The 21,329-nt window shown below is 39.4% G+C and overlaps 1 protein-coding gene across 6 annotated transcripts in view; it reads left to right on the forward strand.

Annotated features, from left to right (window-relative positions):
* The window catches only part of Zfx (zinc finger protein X-linked), a 50,117-nt gene that overhangs the window by 7,658 nt on the left and 21,130 nt on the right, over nucleotides 1–21,329 (forward strand). For 4 of the 6 annotated variants that reach the window (XM_008822717.3, XM_029558432.1, XM_008822718.3 and 1 more), the window contains 2 exons: nucleotides 14,714–14,802; nucleotides 18,535–19,104. In XM_008822717.3, the coding sequence (XP_008820939.1) occupies nucleotides 14,742–14,802; nucleotides 18,535–19,104 (631 nt within the window). In that variant the 5' untranslated portion in view covers nucleotides 14,714–14,741. Of the gene's footprint in view, nucleotides 1–1,751; nucleotides 1,842–14,713; nucleotides 14,803–16,355; nucleotides 16,411–18,534; nucleotides 19,105–21,329 lie in introns of all 6 variants that reach the window. The other 2 variants (XM_029558434.1, XM_029558431.1) reach the window with 2 other exon arrangements.

Here is a 21,329-nt window from a genome sequence, read left to right on the forward strand (position 1 = left end):
TCTGTCTCCTCTTTTTTTTTTTTTTTTGGTCTTTTTTGAGATCGGGTCTCCCTGTAGCCCCAGCTGTCCTGGATTCACTATGGAGACCAGGCTGACCTTGAACTCACAGAGATCCTCCTGCCTCTGCCTCCCGAGTGCTGGGATTAAAGGCATGCGCCACCATGCCCGGCATACTCTCTCTTTTTTAAAAGCACAGGCTCTTACGTATTCCAGGGTGTTCCAGGACTTGCCAAGGTTGAGTTTGAACTTCTGAACATTCTGCCTCTATTTTGGAGTGCTGGGTTTACAGGCATGCACCATTATGCTAGGTCCTTGGTAGCCTTTTGGATAGCATGCTTTGTGTGGTGCTAGGGCTAGAACCCAGGATTTCATGCATACCCCCAGCCCTGCTTTTAATTATTAATTTTTTTTGAGAGATGGTCTTACAAAGTTGCCCATGGTGCCCTTGAATTCATTCTGTAACCCAGGTTGGACTAGAATTTGAGATTTTCCTGTCCCAGCTTCTGAAGTACCTGAGTAGAATTATGGGTCTGTGCTCTCATGCCTGGTTTATACTTTTCTTTCTTTTCCTTAAATGGTGCTGAGGATTGAACCCAGGACCTTGTGCATGCTAGGCAAGTGCTCTGCCTCTGAGCTACACCCTCAGCCTTTTATTTTCTATTTAGTGTTTATATAAAGAACATGGGGAATTGATCATATAACATTGCTGAACTCTCATGACCATATTTCATGGATTCTGAAATAGACTTTCCCTCCCTACATTTTAACATCATAAAATCAAAATAGAGCTTCAATTGATAGCATCCTCTAATTACTTTTCCAGGCAGCCATCACAGTATAGTTGTCATTGCCTGCACATGCACAGACTTGGTCAGGGCCCTTAATTTTGTCATCATTTTAAGGGGCTATGTGCATTGTTACATGTTGTTTCATGCCAAATAGTGCAACGGGAAGAAATTGCTAAATGGTTGTCTGTTGTCTGCCTTGAAAGAAAATCCCACAGATAATAGTAAAGCATTTTAAGAGATACTCAGCACTACCAACACTTGTTGATAGAGAACAGTTTTGTTTACGATTAATTGTACAGATTTGAGTAGAGGACCAGTCCATAGGACCTTGAATGTAAATTTTTAGGAATTCCCTACCAAGTTCTTTTTTGAGAACATGTGCGTGCGTGCGTGAGTGCGTGCGTGCGTGTGTATGTATGTGTGTGTATGTGTGTGTATGTGTAAGATAGCGTAAAAATCTAAATCTGAGTTCTGATAAGTCTAAAATGGAAGTTCTAGATAATAAAGAAATATGATATCCTATTAATTGACCCCCCCAACAGGTGTGCACCATGTTCAGCTAGCCTCATAAGATGAATTGGGGAGGATTCCCTCTTTTTTTAAACATGTCTGTTTAATAGAAGTGATCTGATTGTTGAAAGGTAGAGACTCCATCTGTCAAACTGTACTTGCTTTCTTTTTTTATTTGTAGATTTGGGTTTTGATTTCTGATAGTTCCCTTGCTCCCCTGTGGGATGTCATTTTGCTTTTCATGAGTTTTTTTTTTTTTTTCTGTACTTCATATAAAATAGTTTCCCGGAACACTCTCAAATTTTCAACTATTTTGGTATAAAATATGTTTCCCTGACGATGTTTGGAAAACATAGCTTAATTTCCATGTTTTCTTATGTGTTGCTTATAGCTTGCCTATATTTGTTAGACTTTTCTAATTATTTCACTGATCCTTATAATTTCTTCTCTTAGGTCTATTATTCTCCATTATTTGTGTTTGTTCTGACATTAAACACACTTAAGTTGGAAGTTAAGCTCACTAGTATTTAACCTATTTTTGAGGTACGTACATTGAAAATTGTAAAATTTTCTGATAACTGGATTTTATGATTTTGATACTAATTTATTTTTGTTATTAAATAGTTTTAAACACATGATTTTCATATTTTTCCTATTGTCCATTAAATTATTTAGAACCTTGTTTACAAATTTATGGGGTATTTTCCTTGCTGGTATTGTTTCTGGCTTTTTCTTTTAAAGACAAGATACCATGTAGTACAGTCTGGCCTCAAACTCACTATATAATTGAGGCTAGCTTTAACTCTTGATCCTTCTGCCTTTATCTCCAAGTGCTGGGCTCACAGGCACGTGCTACCATGTCCAACTTGCGGCATTTATTTCTAATTGTGTTGCATTATAGTTAGGGAACATTGATCAAAAATCAGTTGTATTGGGGCCTGGAGAGATGGCTCAGTGGTTAAGAGCACTGACTGCTCTTGCTTAGGACCCAGGTTTGAGTCCCAGCACCTACATGGAGGCTAACAACCGTTTGTAACTGGGTTCTAGGGGATCCGATGCCCTTTTCTGACCTCTGTGGCGTTGCACAACATGGGTGCATTTACATACATGCAGGGAATACACTCCTGCACATAAAACAATACATAAAATATTAAAAAAAGAAAAAAGTTGGAAGACAACACTACACACCAAAGCTTATTAAAATAGTGGGTGCAGTGCTGTATTGATCAGTAGAATAGTCTAAAAGCATTACTACATATATACAGTTAGTTAGTTTACAACAAAACTGTATTGGGAATTTGGTTGAATGTAAATTTTACTTAAAGGAGAATTGATAATACTGATTCGGCATATTCAAAAGCAAACTTGGTTTTTCTGTATGTTATTCTTGGTATCTTTGTGAGATTTTCATTCTTTCGTGTCCCCCGCCCCCTTCCCCCCCCCCTTTTTTTTTTTGGTCTTTCTGAGACAGGGTCTCCCTGTAGCCCCGGCTGTCCTGGAACTCACTATGTAGACCAGGCTGGCCTTGAACTCACAGAGATCCTCTGCCTGCCTCTGCCTCTCCAGTGCTGGGATTAAAGGCGTGCGCCATCATGCCTGGCCCCCTTCTAGCCCACACTGACTTCTCCTTGAGGTGATCTTCCTGTTTCAGTCTCCCGAAGGCTGGAATTGCAGGTGTGCAGTCACAAGTGACCAGAAGTTTATTTTAAATTAAAAAAAATAGCCAGGCGTGGTGGCGCACACCTGTAGTCCCAGCACTTGGGAGGCAGAGGCAGGCGGATCTCTGTGAATTCGAGGCCAGCCTGGTCTATATAGTGAGTTCAGGACAGCTGGGGTTATAGGGAGAGACCCTGCTTCAAAAAGACAAAAAAAAAAAAAAATAGGTGTTGAATTTCGATTTTATGGTATCTACTGAGAATACTAGACCTTCCTTTTTTTTCTTTGAGACAGGGTCTCATGAAATCCAGGATGGTTTGGAACTTATTTAATCAAGGATAGCCTTGACTCTTGGTACCTCTGCTTCTACTTCCCCAAGTGCTAGGATTACAGTGTGCACTACCACACTTGGCTGGGCTTTTCTTTTTGACTGATTAATTTGGACCATTATTGGCTCCATCCTTGAACTCTATAATAATTGTACTGTGTCAAGTTCTCTCTATATAACTTTAAAAAATATTTTATTATTTTTATTTTATGTGAATGAGTGTATTGCCTGCATTTGTGTAAGTGCACCCGTGTCGTGCAATGCCTGTGGAGGTCAGAAGAAGGTGTTGGAGTCCCCTGGAACTGGAGTTATGGATGGTTGTTAGCCACCATGTGGGTGCTAGGAATTGAACCCGGGTCCTCTGCAAGAGTGGTCAGTGCTATTAACTGCTGAGCCGTGTCTCCAGCCTCTATTTCTATAACTTTTTAATTACATTTTATTCACTTGTGGGGGTGGGGTGTGCACACATGTGCCATGGCATGCATATGGAGTTCTGAGAAGAACTTGGGGGAGTTGTACACTCCTTATACCATGTGGGGCCTTGGATGATGCAGGTTATCCAGGCTTGGTGACAGGAGCCTTTGCCCTCTGAGCCATCTTGCTGACCCTGTTAATTACCACTTTATATGGTGGATCACATTTACAAATCTTTGACTTGGAATTCATAATAACTTCTAGTTTGTTTAAATTGTTCTGTGAGGTTTTGTTTTAAATGGCAGGTTAGTTTTATGAAAGGAATTTAGAAGCCTTTCTTTATGTTTTGGCATAGTTCATACAGTTTTGGGAAAAGCTTGATGGTTTTTAAAAAGGTATTACCGGTTTTATTAATTTACTGTTTTTAAAAATAATAGTGATTGGATCCCTCCCTTCGTCCCTCCCTTCCATCCTTTCTTGGCACTAGGAATTGAACCCAGGGTCTTGCACATGGTGGACAAGCACTTTACCACAGAGACAGGTTTCTGTCTCTAATAAAGTTAATGCTGGCATATTCCCCTCAGTGTGCTAGCATAGAATTATAGACTGTTTTCTAGAAGTTTCTCATTCTTTTTTTCTGTATTCAATTATATATATTTTTTTCTGTATTAAATTATATATTTCTTAGTTTAGTAATATTTTATTGTCTTCCTAATTTCCTGAGGAGAAAAGGCAAACTTAGATCCTTCCCCTCTCAAATTCGCTGGTTTTTTAAACCATGAAGTTTAAAAATGCTTATTGATAAGTCAGCTTGGTGCATGCTTGCTGCTGGTCTTGTATGGCAAACCCAGCCTGTTCTTTTGTTTAGTGACTCAAGGATTTATTAAGTTACATGTGCAAAGCATATTGCTAACTGCATTATCGGAAGGTCAATGTAGAAACACTCCACGGTTCTGCAACTGCCAATTTAAAGCAATTGTTCTAGTTATGGAAAGGTCCAGTATTCTATTCTTGCCAGTATTTAAGATGCATTGGAGATGATTGTTGGTGTTAGTATAGTTACAGAATCTCACAGACCTAATATATATGTAGGAAAAGCAGTATAGAGATCATGTATGTGTTCATGTAGGCAAGATAGAGAAGTAAGGGTTGGTGCTAGTCAAGTTACATACAGTCTTGGTTGTCTGCCTAACAGTGGTGTTAAGAATGTTCATAGTTCATTTCTTGTGGTGTTAAGGATTAGACCTATAGTCTCTACATGCTAGGCAAGCGCTCTACCACTGGCTTCACCTCCCAGTCCCTCATAGGAAAGACTTGGAATGTGAAAGTCAGACTAATGTAAAAATACAAGCTGAGTATAGTGGCTAGCACCTGTGATTCCAGCATTTAGGAGGCCGAGGCAGGAAGATTGCTGGGAGTTCCAGGCAAGCCTGGGCTATTGCGTAGTGAGATCCTGTGTCAAAAACAAAATAAAACTAGGGATGATGAGATGGTTTAGTGGTTGAGGGTGCCTGCTGCCATGCCTTCGATCCCAGAACCCATGTGGTAGAAATAAGGGGTTGACTCTCAACCCCCAGATTGTCCTCTGACCTTCATATGCACACACACACACACACACACACACACACACACACACACACACACGCACACGCACATAAATAAATATGTTAAAAAATTACAGACAAAACAAACTATCTAAACTAATACGGACCTCTTTAAGATCTAATGTATTATCAGGAAGATTTATTTTTAGTACAAGGAAATGTATCACTGAGAGGAGGACTGCATAAGGAAAATTATGCTGAACTAACTTAACAACTGTGGGAATGACCAGTCCAGAGATTAATTAAATGTCCAGTTTTAGAAAAGATGGGAGGTACTACAAGAAAAAAAGAGAAATGAGTAAGGGAAAACTTTCTAATGATACCAACATTTCTTCATCTTGCATTGCATTTGATAGAAAATAAGCTTTAAAATTTTACCTGTGGCATTTTTATTTCATATATTCTTGTATATCATAGTCAATTAATCTCCACTCTGTATTATGTCAAAATACTATCTTCATAGCCGGGCGTGGTGGCACACACCTTTAGTTCCAGCACTTGAGAGACAGAGACTAGCTGATCTCTGAGTTCAAGGCCAGCCTGGTCTATTATAGTGAGTTGCAGGCCAGTTGGGGCTCCAGGGAGATCCTGTCCAAAAAGACCAAAAAAAAAAAAAAAAAAAGTACTATCTTCATTCTTTGATCACATCAAGTGTTTCACACACTCCACTTTAGTACACTTGAAACTAAAGGCAGAATACTTCATCAGAGGAAACATAGGAGTAGGAATTCTCAGCATCTCAGAAAAAGCTAATAAGCTACTTCAGAAAGGTCTCTCTGAAGTCAAAGAGTAATCCCAAGACTTGAGTTATGTAGAATGTTATAAACATCAGTGGCTTGGTAAATTATTGTATGCATTTAAAGGACAATATTTTTATCAAGGACAGTATACTGCTTTATCTGAAAACAAATACAAAGTCTTTAAATACAAAATTAGCCTTAGCTGGGCATGGTGGTGCATGCTTTTAATCTCAGCCCTCCAGAAGCAGAGGCAGGGGTATTTCTGTGAGGCCAGCCTAGTCTCCATAGTGAGTGCCTGGCCAGCTGGGGCTTCAGGGAGACCCTGTCTCAGAAACACCAAACCAAACAAAACAAAAAACCAAAGCTAGTCTTAAAAGTGTGTAACACAGTGTGGTATTGTTAGCTTACAAATACCACTAAATTCAGAGGATATTTTTGGCAGCTCTTTTAAAAAATTTTGGTTATTTTTATGTGTATGTGGGTATATTGGTGTATTGCCTGCATGTGTGTAAGTGTACCCGTGTCATGTGATGCCCACGGAGGTCAGAAGATGACATTGGATCCCCTGGAACCAGGAGTTACAGATCGTTGATAGCCTCCATGTGGGTGCTAGGATTCAAACCTGGGTCCTCTTCGAGAGCAGTCAGTGCTCTTAACCACTGAGCCATCTCTCCAGCCCTGTGGCAGCCTTAATCTGAAAAGAAATAGGGGTTCTGGAAAAATAAGGCTTACAGGTTTGTCATTTTAGGGCCAAATTTTAACAGATTGTGAAAGTTTGGACTCTTAAACTTTAAACAAACAAAACCTTGAAATTACCAATTGGCACAGAATAGTTTTATGGAAAAACTAATCTGTAACAAAACTTGACATTGAATTTTTGAGTGAAGCATACAAAAGTTCCAAGTGGGACAGGGCAAGGAAGGACAGGATCATTAAATTTACATCAGACATTTTCTCGTCTCTTGACAGAGGCAGGCAGGAATGTGTGAGAATAAGATAAGACCTCTGTTCTTAGGGAATAAGATGTGAGTTACACTTTACTAGATTAATGCTACTAGTTACAGACATCTAGGAATATTTGATCTGTTACATAGTGGTAAAGTTTGTAATGTACTGCTATTGATTAAAAATATTTTTTGAGCCTGGTGTGGTGGTGCACACCTTTAATCCCAGCACTTGGGAGGCAGAGACAGCTGGATCTCTGAGTTGGATGCCAACCTGGTCTACCTAGCAGGTTCCAGGCCAGCTGGGGCTACAGGGAGACCCTGTCTCAAAAAATTAAAAAAAAAATAAAAAAAATTTTCGTGTCATAGATTATTTTGTTTTTTACATATTACTGTGCTGTTTTATTTAGCACATTAAAATCTATGACTTTATTCAACACAGACTAGAGATCAGATCTGTGCTCTTTTCTATGAAAATCACATTGAAGAATAAAAAACCAGAGAAACAGAAAAAAACCTGAAATGGACATGTTTATAATCAGAACATGATGAATTTCTGGTTGAGTAAAGCAATTAATAATCTGCCCATGTCAAGATCCAAAAAAGTTTTAGGGAGTCTGTAGCCCTATGCCAAAAATTGGCTCTCTGCAATGCCAGTGTCCAAAGCAGAACAGTCCTGGGATAAATAAAGCATGCCATAGGCACAGCCAGGTGGTTAAAACTAAGCCATTTCCCTGTCAGTATAAGTTGGTATTGCTAGTAGTTCTGCAGCAAGGAATGCCTTACATTGTATTTCTGAGTTGCATATATGTACATAGGAATTTACAAAGTGGGTGCTGTGGCATGAAAGGTAGGGGCAATGTTTATTTAATCTTGTGATAGTGGGGCTTGAATCTAGACCTTTTGCATGCTAAAGGCAAGATGCCCTACCACTGAGCTATAGCCCCGTTTACAGTTTTTTGAGGCTGAATTCACTTTGTAGCACAATCAGGACTTGAATGTTTTAAATTCCTGCCTCAACTTCCCAAGTAGGTGGGATTATAGGCTGTACCACCAGGCCCAGCTCTAAGGGCCAGTGTTTTAGGTGGCTTATAGCCATCCTGGAGGATATTGGACCTTAAGCACCTAGAAAATAGACTGCTCCACTATTGAAGGAAAGCCCGACTGGTTACAAGCTTTCTTTCTCTCTTGTGGACTCATGCTAGGAAGGATTCTTATGATTTAGACATTGACTGTTGGTCAGAACTCAAGTTGACTATTGGGCAAACAGATTTTCACTTGGGACTGAGGAAAGTCACCCAGCTATCAGTTGGTGTAACTCTAATTTAGCAATTGTCTACAAATGTGGACAAACTGAAGGACCTGTACTTTTGAGGAAAACCAGCCATTTGAGAGGCATCAAATGCAACCTACCGAGTAATGGAACACCAGAGGAAACAGTAAAATAGTGGGGATGACATTTTTGTCCACCAATAAATGAATGAATAAATAATTGGCTATGAAAAAAAAACTATTCAGGAATTAAAATAGAACTAATGGTGTGTACCACCATGCCTGGCTAAAATAAGATAAAATTCAGTAGATGGGGGTGGTGAATCACTGCAAATCAGCTAGTGCAGAAAAATTAGTAGAAAGGCAAAAATAAAATCACGAAAAGTTAAAATGATACAGAGGACAGATTTAGGAGTACTTATATCCTATAATAGAATTCTAAGAATGAGTAGAGAAGCCAGTGAGGTGGCACTTAAGGGTCTGAGGCAGGAAAATTACCACCAGTTTGAGGCCAACCTGGGCTGCATGTGTTCCAGGCCAGCTTCTGCTATATAGTGAAACCCTGTTTAAAAAAAAACCCAGAAGAATGAATAGAGAAAATGGAAGAGGCTAGGGCTATAGCTCAGTGATAGAACTCCTGACTAGCATACACATGGTCCTAAGTACTGGGGGAAGAATGACAAGTGAAATCTGAGAGAGAGTAAGAAAATATCTAATAAGAAATTAGCTGGGTCTTTTGGGACAAATGTGTAATAATCCCAGCTAGTCGGGAGGCTGAGGCAGTAGGATTGAAAGTTAAAAGCCTGCCTAGCTGTAGAGTTTAAAGCCGGCTTGGTCAATTTAGTGAAACTGCAATTAAGGAGTGAAATGAGGGCTGAGGTATAACTCAGTAGTAGAGCACTTGCCTAGCATGTACTGTGACATTTCTAGTACAACAAAAGCAACAACAGCAAAAAGAAGTTGTTCTTTGTTCAAGAGGGGTTCAAATCTTAATGAAGGGCCCACTGGGTCTACATGTGAGTTCAAAATAGCTTGTTAGAGTGTTAGCAATGAAAATGAAGAAAAACTGATGGATTGACGAAGGATTGACTTTGAGATGAGTTTAAGGGTTAATGTCATAAGAGGAGTGAAATATGACTCTGGATTTGAGTTGGAGAAATGATGGTTAACTTTGAATAACATGGACAAAAAATTGGGAAATTTAAGAGGGAAGAAAATTTTTTTAAAGATTTTATTTTTAAAAGATGTATGCATGTACATCTGTGTATGAGTTTGTGCATGTGAGTGTAGTGCCTACAGAAGCTAGTGGAAGCTGTCAGATCTGGAGTGGGAGTTTCAGGCAGTTGTGAGCCACCTGATGTGGGTGCTGGGAACAGAACCCAGGTCTTCTGGAAGGGCAGTGTGCACTTAACCACTGAGCCATCTCTCCAGCCCCTAATTAAGTTTTAAATAAATGGAAATTTACATTTATTCCAGTTTGAATTTCTCACTCAGAAAAATTCTGTATAGACAGTTTTCTTGCTGTTTCTGAAGTTTGAGCAATTTCATTTACCATATATAATAATTGGTTCTCTGAGTGTGTCAGAGAAAAGATTGTAAATGATCCATAAAATTAAAAGAAATTGTCTTTGGGCATGGTGGCACATGCCTTTAATCCCAGCACTCAGGAGGCAGAAGCAGGTGGATCTCTGAATTTTGAGGCCAGTCAGGGATATATAGTGAGACCTTGTTTTTAAAAGCATCGAACTTTGGGAAGACCATAAGCAGAAAAATGATTTTTCTCTATATCAGCAAAGTGAATCTCTAAGAATCCTGTTAATTTGCCTAGGGGGATGGTCAAAGAAGTGTCTAGGTGTATAAAGAAGTATCACACAAGTTGGATGGCAGTGAGTTTGAGGCCACCCTGGGCTGCATTGCAAGACCTTGTCTCCCCTTGTACTCCCCCTAAAAGTAAATAAAGAAAACAAATTATCATGAATTCCTCATTTAAGAGATAAAATGCCATCCTTGACTTGGTAGGGTGTTTTTATTGCTTTATTTTAAAGAATGGAAGGAAACTTTTGGGAATTTCCTGGGTTTCACCTAGCTTAGTATTTCCCTTAAAACTTCATTTTCCATTGTGAATTCTTTTAGAATTATGATGTCTGCAACTGGAAGGGACTATTTTAACCAAATTTGACATTGACAGTGGTGTCCCAGACATGTTTTGAGGGCTTTTGCTAAAGTAGTAGTGTTAGTACTTGTTCATCATATTTGATTCTTGATGTTCTGAACCATTCTGCTTGTTTGTCTAGGTTTTAGGCTTGGTTCCTGCTCTAATGCACAGACACTTCCCTGGACACTTCTGTGTCATTGTTGGCCCACCTTTTTCAACCACCCTTACTCGATCACACTCCTGAGAGTTTTCCTGAGTACATATTCTGACAATGCAATTTCATTTTGATTGTCAGAGGGAATTGGCAAGTCTAAGTCCAGAGGGGGTTACAAGCCCTAGCTATAGTCATTTCTGTTTGGGAGTAAAAATGTGTCTTTTTCTAAATCTGTTTGACTTTTTGTAATGACAAAACCAGAGTGGAATATAAGGTAAGGTGAAGGCTCTGTTCCATGTAGGCCAGAATATGTGTTAGAAAATGTGTATGGTGTCAGAAGGATGAGAATAACAGCCTCTAATGCTCTCCTGGTTTCATTGGGTTCCTAATGTAGAGCCCTTGAATGTTGGGGAGCTGTGAAAGTGTTCTGAGCCAGGGAGTGCCATGATCAAAGCAGTGGGCAGCAGAATTAATCTTCCACAGATAGCGGGAATGCCTCAGAAGTTGGCACCCGCTCCTGCTTGTGCAGGGTTCCTAGTCATTTGTTATGGGAGTGGCAGAAAAGAGCAAGGCCACTTGAGAGGCTATTTTCATGCCCCGGGGATCAGGAAGTATGAAGCTGAACGACAATAATAAGACTGGAGATTCATAAGAACTGGGGCAGATGCCTGAGAAGTCCTGCAGAGCAGTAGTTGACAAGATCTGTCACCCTGGACTCTGTGAGTGGGGAAGAAGGAAAAGGTGAGAGTGGTGTGTCAGGAGAAAGTTGGGCCCTCTCCACATGAAGCACAGACAGCCTGGTGGAGGCATTAGGTCTTATTCTGAGTTTGTGGATTTGGTGCTCTGTGAATGGTATTTGAAATCATGGGAATAGAGAGAAAACAGTAAGAGAAGGGTTGAGTGCACAAGACTAGGGCCTGACCCACTGAGTTGTAGTGGGTGAGAGGAGGCAGAGCAGCTAGCAGGAGAGTGGGAAGAGAGCTAGGATGCCCTTAAACAGGAAGGAGTGAACTTCAGAATCAAGGGAATAACTGATGACCTGTCAAGACTCCAATAGAAAAGCCAAGGAGGATAAAAGCCAAGAAAAGTAGTTGTTTTATAGGTTGAAAATTTTTAGAGTTGATGGGGATTTGGTTTTTGTATGGAAATTTGAGGGGTGTGAGGCTTAAGTACCTTAATGAATGAATCCCCTTTATTGCCCTCTTAATTAGCTTAATTCCATGTAATATTTAATTATGCTTAGAATGATAACATTTATCATTTCATAATTACATTTTTAAAAGAGGAAAAGAATTATAGCCAAAGGGGATTTTGCCAGGGAGAGGGTACTGACAACTGACTCAGCATGTACATGTGTTGTTTTTCATGGTTGAACAGTTTTTTGTTTATTAATCTAGCCATCATTTGTTTTAATTTGAAATAGTTTTAAATAACACAAACATGATTATTTCCTGTAAATGGATAGACTGTCTCCTTGCTGGCGTGTTGAAAACTATTCTGTCAATTTTGAGTTTATTTTTAAGGACTATGTATATGGAATTTAGCATATAAAAATGAGGCATATTGGGGCTGGGGAAGTGGCTGAATTGGTAATGTGACTTGCACAAATATGAGGTCCTAAGTTTGGATCCTCAGCACCTATGTAAAAGCTGGACGCACACCTGTAACTCCAGCACTGGGGTGAAGTGGAGACAGGCAGATCCTTGGAGCTCATTGGTCATTGATCTAGTTAAACCAATGAGGGCTCATTGAGACGCTGTCTCAAAAAATAAGGCAGAGAGCAATCAAGGAAGACACCCAGCAGTGACCTTTGACTTTCACGTACACACATCCAGGCCACATGAACACGTACATATACTACACACACACACACACACACACACACACACACACGACATAAACAATAAGATATCAAATAAATAAATAAGAAAATGTGCTATGGAAATTCTAAGAAGAGAGAAATTTTGTGTGTGTGTGTGTGTGTGTGTGTGTGTGTGTGTGTGTGTGTGTATAGGCTATTTGGGAGGAAAGAGCACAGCACACATGTGGAAAAGATCTGAGCCTAATGCTAATGTGTAGCTGCGTTGGCCTAGAATTTGTCAGTCCTGTTGCCAGGGTTAGGGTCTTATGGGGACCTTTGCAGTTTTTGTTTGGTTGAAGTATGCATGCACAAACATGATGTGAGGTGGTGTTAGGAGGTACTTGGGGGAAAGGAGAGGTGATGGAAAAGTAAGTTTGGAGTCAGAACTTAGGAAGGTAGCAGTATGAACTTTCTTTGAGAAGAGGAATAAGCTTTAGAAAATGACTTCTATTTCTGTTACTTAAAACTTTAACAAGCAGCATACAGAACTTACATTGTTAATAGAGAGAATTAAAAGCTAAAGAAGGATGCATCTAATAGCTCCATTTAATTTGGATTAGGAAGTCAGAAAGTAGAGACAGGGAAACTAATGAGGTTTATACAGTATTTTCAACATGGGCAAATACAATCTGATACCTGATCTTTTGAAACAGTAAATAATATTAGGGAATACATTATTTGGTTAAGTTCTCTCTTTTTTTTTTTTGAGACAGGGTCTCCCTGTAGCCCTAGCTGGCCTGGAACTCACTATATAGATGAGGCTGGCCTGGAGCTCACAGAGATCTGCCTGCCTCTGCTGGGACTAAAGGCGTGCGCCACCATGCCCGGCCAAGTTCTCTTTTTCTTAAGTCTTTGGCTAAAGTAGAAGAGGGAGAATTAAGGTCATTGGGTGTCTTGTAAAATCTGAAAGCAGGCTGTAGCTGGGCCTCGGAAAATTCTGGGCTCAGGAACCAAAAAGCTGTTGGTAAACCCCTTTCCTGCTTCATCTACTTTCTCAGGGCATTCACTTGATTATTATTTGTAAACTTCATCTCACTGGCCTAAGCCAAAGTTGTGAAATGACCTTCATCAGTTCCTGTGTTCCAGCCTTCTGGACTGAGGAGGGGAGGAAGGGAAGCGGGGAAGATAGTGAGAGGAGGGTGGAGATGGGGAAGACAAAGAGATAACTGATTGTTGCTTACGGTCTTAGATTCTCAAGGGTGGGAATTTGATTTTATTGTGCTCAAAATACTATTTTTACCATTTTGTAGCCAGTGCCCTCACTTATGGCCAAGCAAATGTAAATATACTGTAGAAATTTAGCTTGCATAAATCGGGGTTGTTTAAGAGAGGTCACTCATTGTAAGTTAGAAATTCCAAAGGATGTTTACCACCATTATGTTTATACTTTGGGGTTCTACCATTGTTCAATATAGTGTACAGAGTAATAAGAAAACTGTACAGAAATTTCCCACAGAATGTGTTTAAACTGAACCTTAAGAAAACCAGTTACCCTGTGGAAACGTGAGGATGCATACTAAGATGAGAGGGCTGGGGGCCTGAAAATGCTCTCTCTCTTGATCCTACGTAGTGGCTATGAAAACTTTTTTAAAGTCAAAAATCTTAATATGTAGCCCAGGCTGGCCTTGAATATTCAGCAGTCTTCCTGTTTCAGTCTCCTGAATTCAGGGATTACAGCTGTGTGTCATCACACCTGACTGTGAGGGTTTGTGCATGGGTGAACATCAAGATGTGTGTATTTGTGATATATGTAAGCAGCGTCTTAATTTATTACTTAATTTTTTTTTGAGACAGAACCTCAGTAGATAGGGTTTTGCTATGTAGCTGAGACTGACCTAGAACTCCTTATGTAACCCGGATTGGTCTTGAACTTGTGATCCTCCTACCTCAGCCTCCCAAGTGCTGGGATTATAGATTGCATCCAGCATGTATTTCAATTTAAAATGAGTCTGGAAAAAGGTGATCCTTTTGATGATAAAATTTATGTTTAGGTGATAGATAGATGTTCATGTGCAACATAACTTAAGGGTCTCAGAAATGAAAACCTGACCTTTTTTTTGAGGCAGGCTCTCCCTGTATCTCTAACTGGCCTGGAACTCGCTATGTAGACCAGGCTGGCCTTGAACTTGCTATGTAGACCAGGCTGGCCTTGATCTCACAGAGATCTTCCAGCTTCTGCCTCCTGAGTGCTGGGATTAAAGGAATGCACCATTGTCTGGTGAAAATGTGACATTTTTAATAAAGGTTATAAAAACTAATGCTGGGTTCACTTTTTTCCTTGGTTTAGGAGCTGTGACTGATGAGAATTAAAGGCCATGGATGAAGATGGACTTGAATTACAGCCACAAGCGCCGAACTCATTTTTTGATGCAACAGGTATAACTACTTGGATTGTTCTACTTTTTATCTACCAGATTGGGAGGTAGTTATGTAGACAAATTGCTAAACACTAACATTGATACTAGTCATGTTTAGATTTCAGAATCTATAAATGTGAAAGTGGCACATTATCCCCTTTCTCAAAAATTGGGCTTTTTCCCATCTGAGTCAAATATTTTTTTCAGTACAAGTTGAGTATCCCTATTCTGAAAATCCAAAATGCTCCAGAATCCAAAATTTATGAGTGCTGGTCTGACAGCACAAGCAGAAAGAAACCCCCACACCTCCATGTAATGGGCTGAAGTCAAAATACCAGCATACCAAAAAGGTTGTGTAAAATTAACTTTAGGCTGTGTGTATAAGGTGCACGTAAAAGAAATAAATTTTACGTTTATACTTGGGTATACCCAAGATACCTTATTATATGTATGCAAATATTCTAAAAGGTAGAAAAGTCTGATAGGCAAAATACCTTTGTTCTCAAGTATTTTGTTTGTTTTGAAACAGTGTCTCTGTAAACCAGGCTGCCCTTGAGCTCTCCATCCTCCTGCCTCAGCCTTCTAAGTTCTAGGATTATAGGTATGTGCCACTTTGCCAGCCTGGCTTGGTCCCAGGCATTTTAGATACGGGATATTCAGTTTATGGTAACAGTGATAGTCAAACCTCAGAGTCTTCTTCACTTACTCTCACCTTGCTGTTACCTCACTGAGCTTTTTCCTGTCCCTTTGAAAATGTTCCTGATTCCATCTTGCCCACTTCGTTCTACTTTTGTCACATAGGTTCTGTCATCTCATTTTTAGTTGGCAATAACATTCATTCCTTATCCTGAGCTTCCTTTAGCCAGCCCACCAATCGGATTGCTCACCACAACATGTGGACCATGTGATTCATTTGTTCTCCATTGCCCAGCAGATGAAGTATAAACCAAGGTTTTCTCCATTGAGACCTTGTCCTACTTTTACAACCTTCTCATAGGTTTCCCACAAGGATCCTTCTGCTTCAGGAAGACAGTCTTTACTCCCCAAAGTACACAAGAAAAAAAATTGTTTTTTTTCAAAAATAAGAAAAAATATTCACTCTTTTGGACATGGTTCTTATTAGATATCATTGTAGTAGTTATACTTGGCTTTAGAATGTAAAAGTGTCATATCACAGTAGCCTAACTATTCTTATAAATGTTAATGAATTTTTCTATTGGCCTTTAAATAATCAGATTGTAATCTATTAAATAACTATCAGAAAATTAAATACTAGTGACTTTTTAAATTTAATTTATAAGTATAGTAAGGGGAGGGTATATGTTTTTCAAGTTTGGTAATTTCAATTTGATAATGATAAATGCGTGGTTTGTAATTCTTTTTTCATTGGAACATGAAGTATAATTATTGTGTTTGGAAGAGAGACTAAACTCTTAGGAAAAAATACACAGTATATAGTTGCTTCGTCTTGCCACAAGGAAACCTGTTGCATTTAAGTCCTGAGTGTTAACACTTTAAGGTGTTGCCTTAAGTGTTAACATGTCATAATAATAATGAAACCTCTCATTCCAGTTTTTCAGAACACTTACCATATATTCCCATTTGATCATCACCACAGTCCTGTGAGGTATGCATGACAGATACTATGGACCTCATTTTCCTGATGAGGAAATGGAAACTCAGAGGTTAAATGACTTGGCCAAGGACACAAAACTATTAAGTGCATAACCTTAATCTTGGATATATATTTTGTAACCAGTGCTCTTGCCACTAAATGCTTCAGTCTTCTTGTCTGCCAGATGGAGATTGCCATTGTATGGCTTGAGGATAATGTTGAAACTATTGAAAACAAATGAGTATAAAGTATTTTGTAGAAATTCTGTACACATTTCAGGCTGGAGAGAGATCAGTGATTAAGAACACTCACTGGCTTCTTGCAGAGGGCTGGGGTTTGGGTCCTAACACCCACATGATGGCTAACAATTGTAGCTCCAGTTCTAGGGGATCTGACGCTCCCTCTTCTGCCTTTGCTGAGCATTGTACATACATGGTGCACTTAACATGCCCACAAAACAGTCATGCACATAAAATAAGAATAGATAAAAAAGAAATTTTATGCAAATTAAAGTGAACATATTTCTGTTATTTCTAGAAGTAATTATGGCATGTATTAACTGACTTTAAAGACTTACTATCATTTTTAGTATTCTTTGGCCCTTGGTTATTTTTGTTTGCTGACAAAGATACATGTTTCTTTGAGGGTTTGGCCAGAGACACAGTCATTGAATTAGATCTGTGCTTGGACTTAGCTTGGTCTTAGAAATAACCGGAAGCACTATTCTGCTGAAGAGCTTTTTTAGTAAGACGTCTATAAAACTTTTTTTTTTTTTACTGTTCTCTGGACTGGCAGCCAACATGCATACTAGATTAATTTTATTCTATTTTATGTTTTTAGTAAGGATGTATAATTTCTGTTCCATTTGTGGCATTCATTTGAGCAATATTTACTGAGAACCATATATTGTGCAAACTGTGATCTTGGTTAAGTCATTTAATCTCATTGGGCTACAATTGATTCATTCTTCTCCCTTTATTCCCTAACTATACAATGGACTCCAGTGTGTTTCCTGTGTTGTGAGAAGCTGCTTTTGGGGAGTGGGATCAGGGAGCAGGGAGGAGGCTAGATGGAGTCCAGTACTCTGGCAAAGTTGTGGGTAGGTTCATTCCAACTACCCTTACCCCTTCACTACACCTGGGCAGGGGCATCTTTGTTTTCTTTGTCCATGGAGATAGATAACCTTAATCAAATTGTCTTTCTTCCTAAACTGTGACCTTCTGTCTGTCCTTTCATTTATACCGTGATCCTTTTATGTCCTAGAATAGAAATTAGAAATTGGCTTGTAAATTTCCACACAGTCATAGATGGAGAATGTTGTTGGTACCAGAACAAAAGGAGAAGGATGTGGAAAAGGCAAAAAAATGGAAAGAGTGAAAGAAATTGATGAGAGAGATGGAAAGAAGAAAAAAATTCAAGTCCAGGAAGGGGAACTAGAGCAAGAAGGAGAATATATGAAAAACACATATAATGACGAGTTGACACATTTGCCACCTGGTTACCTTACTTTTTATAACTATGCCTTAAGTACCTGTGAATATGCATTTTAATTTTAGTGTGCATAAGATTTTACTGTCGTGCATATATTTCTTTGCCTCAGTCACATTTTCTCATAGTTTTTCTTTATCTGTTAATTGATTTTGAATGAGTACATAAAAGTTTGTGCTAAGTGCCTTTCTGATATGATTTAAAAGCAAATTCAAGTCAGGTATGCTTTAATCCCAGCAGAGGCAGGTGGATCTTTGTGAGCTCAATGCTAGCCTGGTTTACATAGTGAGTTCCAGGCCAGCCAGGGCTACTATAATAGTGAGACCCTGCCTTAAAAAAAAAATTTAAGCCGGGTGTGGTGGTGCATGCCTTTAATCCCAGCACTCGGGAGGCAGAGGCAGGTGGATCTCTGTGAGTTCAAGGCCAGCCTGATCTATGTAGCAAGGTCCAGGCCAGCTGGGGCTACAGGGAGACTCTATCTCAAAAAGCCAAAAAAAAAATTAAGGGATTCTGTCTTAATGTTTGAAAAAACTGGGAAGTTAGTCTGTTACCTGAGAGAAATTAAATGTTTTTTGCTCATTGAACTGTTCATATATTCCTGAAATTTGTCATTTTATTTACTTATTCATGTGTTTGTTTATTTTTAAGGAGCTGGTGCTACACACATGGATGGTGATCAGATTGTTGTGGAAGTACAAGAAACTGTTTTTGTGTCAGATGTTGTGGATTCAGACATAACCGTGCATAACTTTGTTCCTGATGATCCAGACTCAGTTGTAATCCAAGATGTTATTGAGGACGTTGTTATAGAAGATGTTCAGTGTCCAGATATCATGGAAGAAGCAGATGTGTCTGAAACAGTCATCATTCCTGAGCAAGTGCTGGACTCTGATGTAACCGAAGAAGTTTCTTTAACACATTGCACAGTACCAGATGATGTTCTAGCTTCTGATATTACTTCAGCCTCAATGTCTATGCCAGAACATGTCTTGACAAGTGAATCTATACACGTGTCTGATGTTGGACACGTTGAACATGTGGTTCATGATAGTGTAGTAGAAGCAGAAATCGTCACTGATCCTTTGACCACTGATGTGGTTTCAGAAGAAGTGTTGGTAGCAGACTGTGCCTCTGAAGCAGTCATAGATGCCAACGGGATCCCTGTGGGCCAGCAGGATGATGACAAAAACAACTGTGAGGACTACCTTATGATTTCCTGTAAGTCTTGGAGTACAGTGATCATCAGAGGTGCTTTTGAAGGCTGCTTTTCCTAACTTAGGTCAGGGTGAAATTTTCTTAACTAAATGTCTGCCTAATTTTATAGACATATGTAAAAGTAGATCTCATTTTAGTTTGGAGCTTCAGAATTAAGAAAAGTGAAGTGGTTGGTTTGTTTCTATATTAAAACCATGACAGAAAGATGTGATTTCTGTAGTCGAGAAAGACACAGTCTGTAAGCTATAGAACTGCACTTCCGTGTGAAATCATGAAGGATGTAGTTAGACTGTTGCCAGCCTTTATTACAATTAGGAACCCTCTTGAAACAACTTGGAAAAATGCATAACCAAACTGCTGTATTCTTGTATGCTTATAGGTACAGGAAAGAAACCATTGGACAGAGAAAAGCTGAAGTATGCACTTATGTTCTTGGATACACAGTAATACGTACTTTAATTATATGTAAAATGCTATTTATGCAACAGGGTGGGAAAGAACTCTGGCATAGTACTAAAGCATGATTTCAAGTATGGCAGGATATATTAGAGTACTGAAGCAAAATAAGGTGTTTGGGGGACATACCTCCACGTGTTTTAAGTTGGCATCTGGGAAAACAGCTGTGTTGTCCCTTTTTTTTGGAGGCACGGTCTGGTCTCATTGTGTAGACTAGGTTGACCTGGAACTCACAGAACTTACCTGCCTCTGCCTCCCTAGTGTTGGAATTAAAGTTGTGTGTCACCCCGCCTGGCTTACCTGTGCATTCTTATAACAAACTTCTTCGTACTATTTTCTGATACACAATTCTATCTAGGTTGGCTAGACCACAGTTCTGACCCAGTAATGAAAATTATGGAGCTAAACTTCAAGTAACTAAAAACTATAGGTTAGTTATGACTTTACAAAAGTATTTACTTGCATACTTATTTTTGTACATGAAATTAATATGCCATAAAATAAAGGTCCACCAACATATTAGCTAATACCTTTAGAAAGTTACTGAGATCCTATTCCTGTGATGATGGTGCATTCCTGTGATCCCAGCATTCAGGAAGCTGAGGAAGGAGGACTGTAACAAGTTTGAGCACAGCCTGGGCTACGTAGTAAGACACTGTCTCAACAAGTTGCTGAGCTTTTGAAAATAATTCTTTGTAAACAGGAAGAAAACACCTTCCTTCAGCATGTATTTATTGGACCCGTATGTGTTTGACATTGCTGTAGGTGGTTTAGATATTGATAAGTGCTAAATAAGTAAATAGAGAAAGTCATTGTCCCAGGGGTGGGAACTTTAGTCTACTGTAGGAGGGTGAGGTTGTAGTATGATGCAGAGGTGTGACTTAATTCTTGTGGAGACAGGAGTAGCCCACTTTTAGTTTTACAGGAAAGAGGAGGCGGAGGAAGGGTATGGGTGAGCGGAAGACACTCCTCAGACCGAGGAGATGGCTTAATCGATAAAGTGCTTGTCATTCAAGCATGGGATACAGTTTGGATCCCCAGAAACCACATAAAAACCAGGCCAGGCATTAGTGGGCACCTGTAATTTTAGTGTTTGGGAGGTGGAGATGGGACTCCTCAGGGCAAGCTTAGTAGCTAGACTAGCAGGAACCAGTGAACTCCAGCTTCATTTGAAACCCTGCCTCAGATAAAATGGAAAGTGATGGAAGGAAGACACCTGACCCCAAGTTGGGATGTGGTGGTTCAATGCTGTAATCCCAGTATTCAGGAGGATTGAGTCCTAGGTCCAACATGACCCTGCCTCACAAAACAAAAAATAAATCAGCAGAAGTGAATACCCTAAAGACCTTAATAGTAAAGGGGATTGGGGAGAATTGAACCCAAGAGATTAGAAAGTAAAGTAGGTGAGATTTGGCTTCAGATAACTTCTGTAGGACATTGATGGTGAAAGATATAAGGATGACCTTATGACGCTGAGATTTCTAAAATTTTGGGAGATTGGTTTGCCTACTCAATGGTAATCACCCAAAAAGAGTAGGTTTAATGGGGAAAAATTATTTAGGACCTGTTAGAAGTTTGAGTTGCTTGCTTGCTGGAGATAGTCTGATGGATGTTCTTTCTTGGCAGTTGAAAACATAAATGTGACTAGAGGAGAAATTGGTAAGGTGACAACAGAATATGGAAAGTATTTTATGTGAAGATCAATGGTGCCCAGAGAGCACTTGCAGAGTAAGAGTGTTAAGTATATGGTATGGCTGCTACTGGAATCGGTG

Source organism: Nannospalax galili, unplaced genomic scaffold, assembly GCF_000622305.1.
Source record: "Nannospalax galili isolate Female #2095 unplaced genomic scaffold, S.galili_v1.0 scaffold7, whole genome shotgun sequence".
Lineage (NCBI taxonomy): Eukaryota > Metazoa > Chordata > Mammalia > Rodentia > Spalacidae > Nannospalax > Nannospalax galili.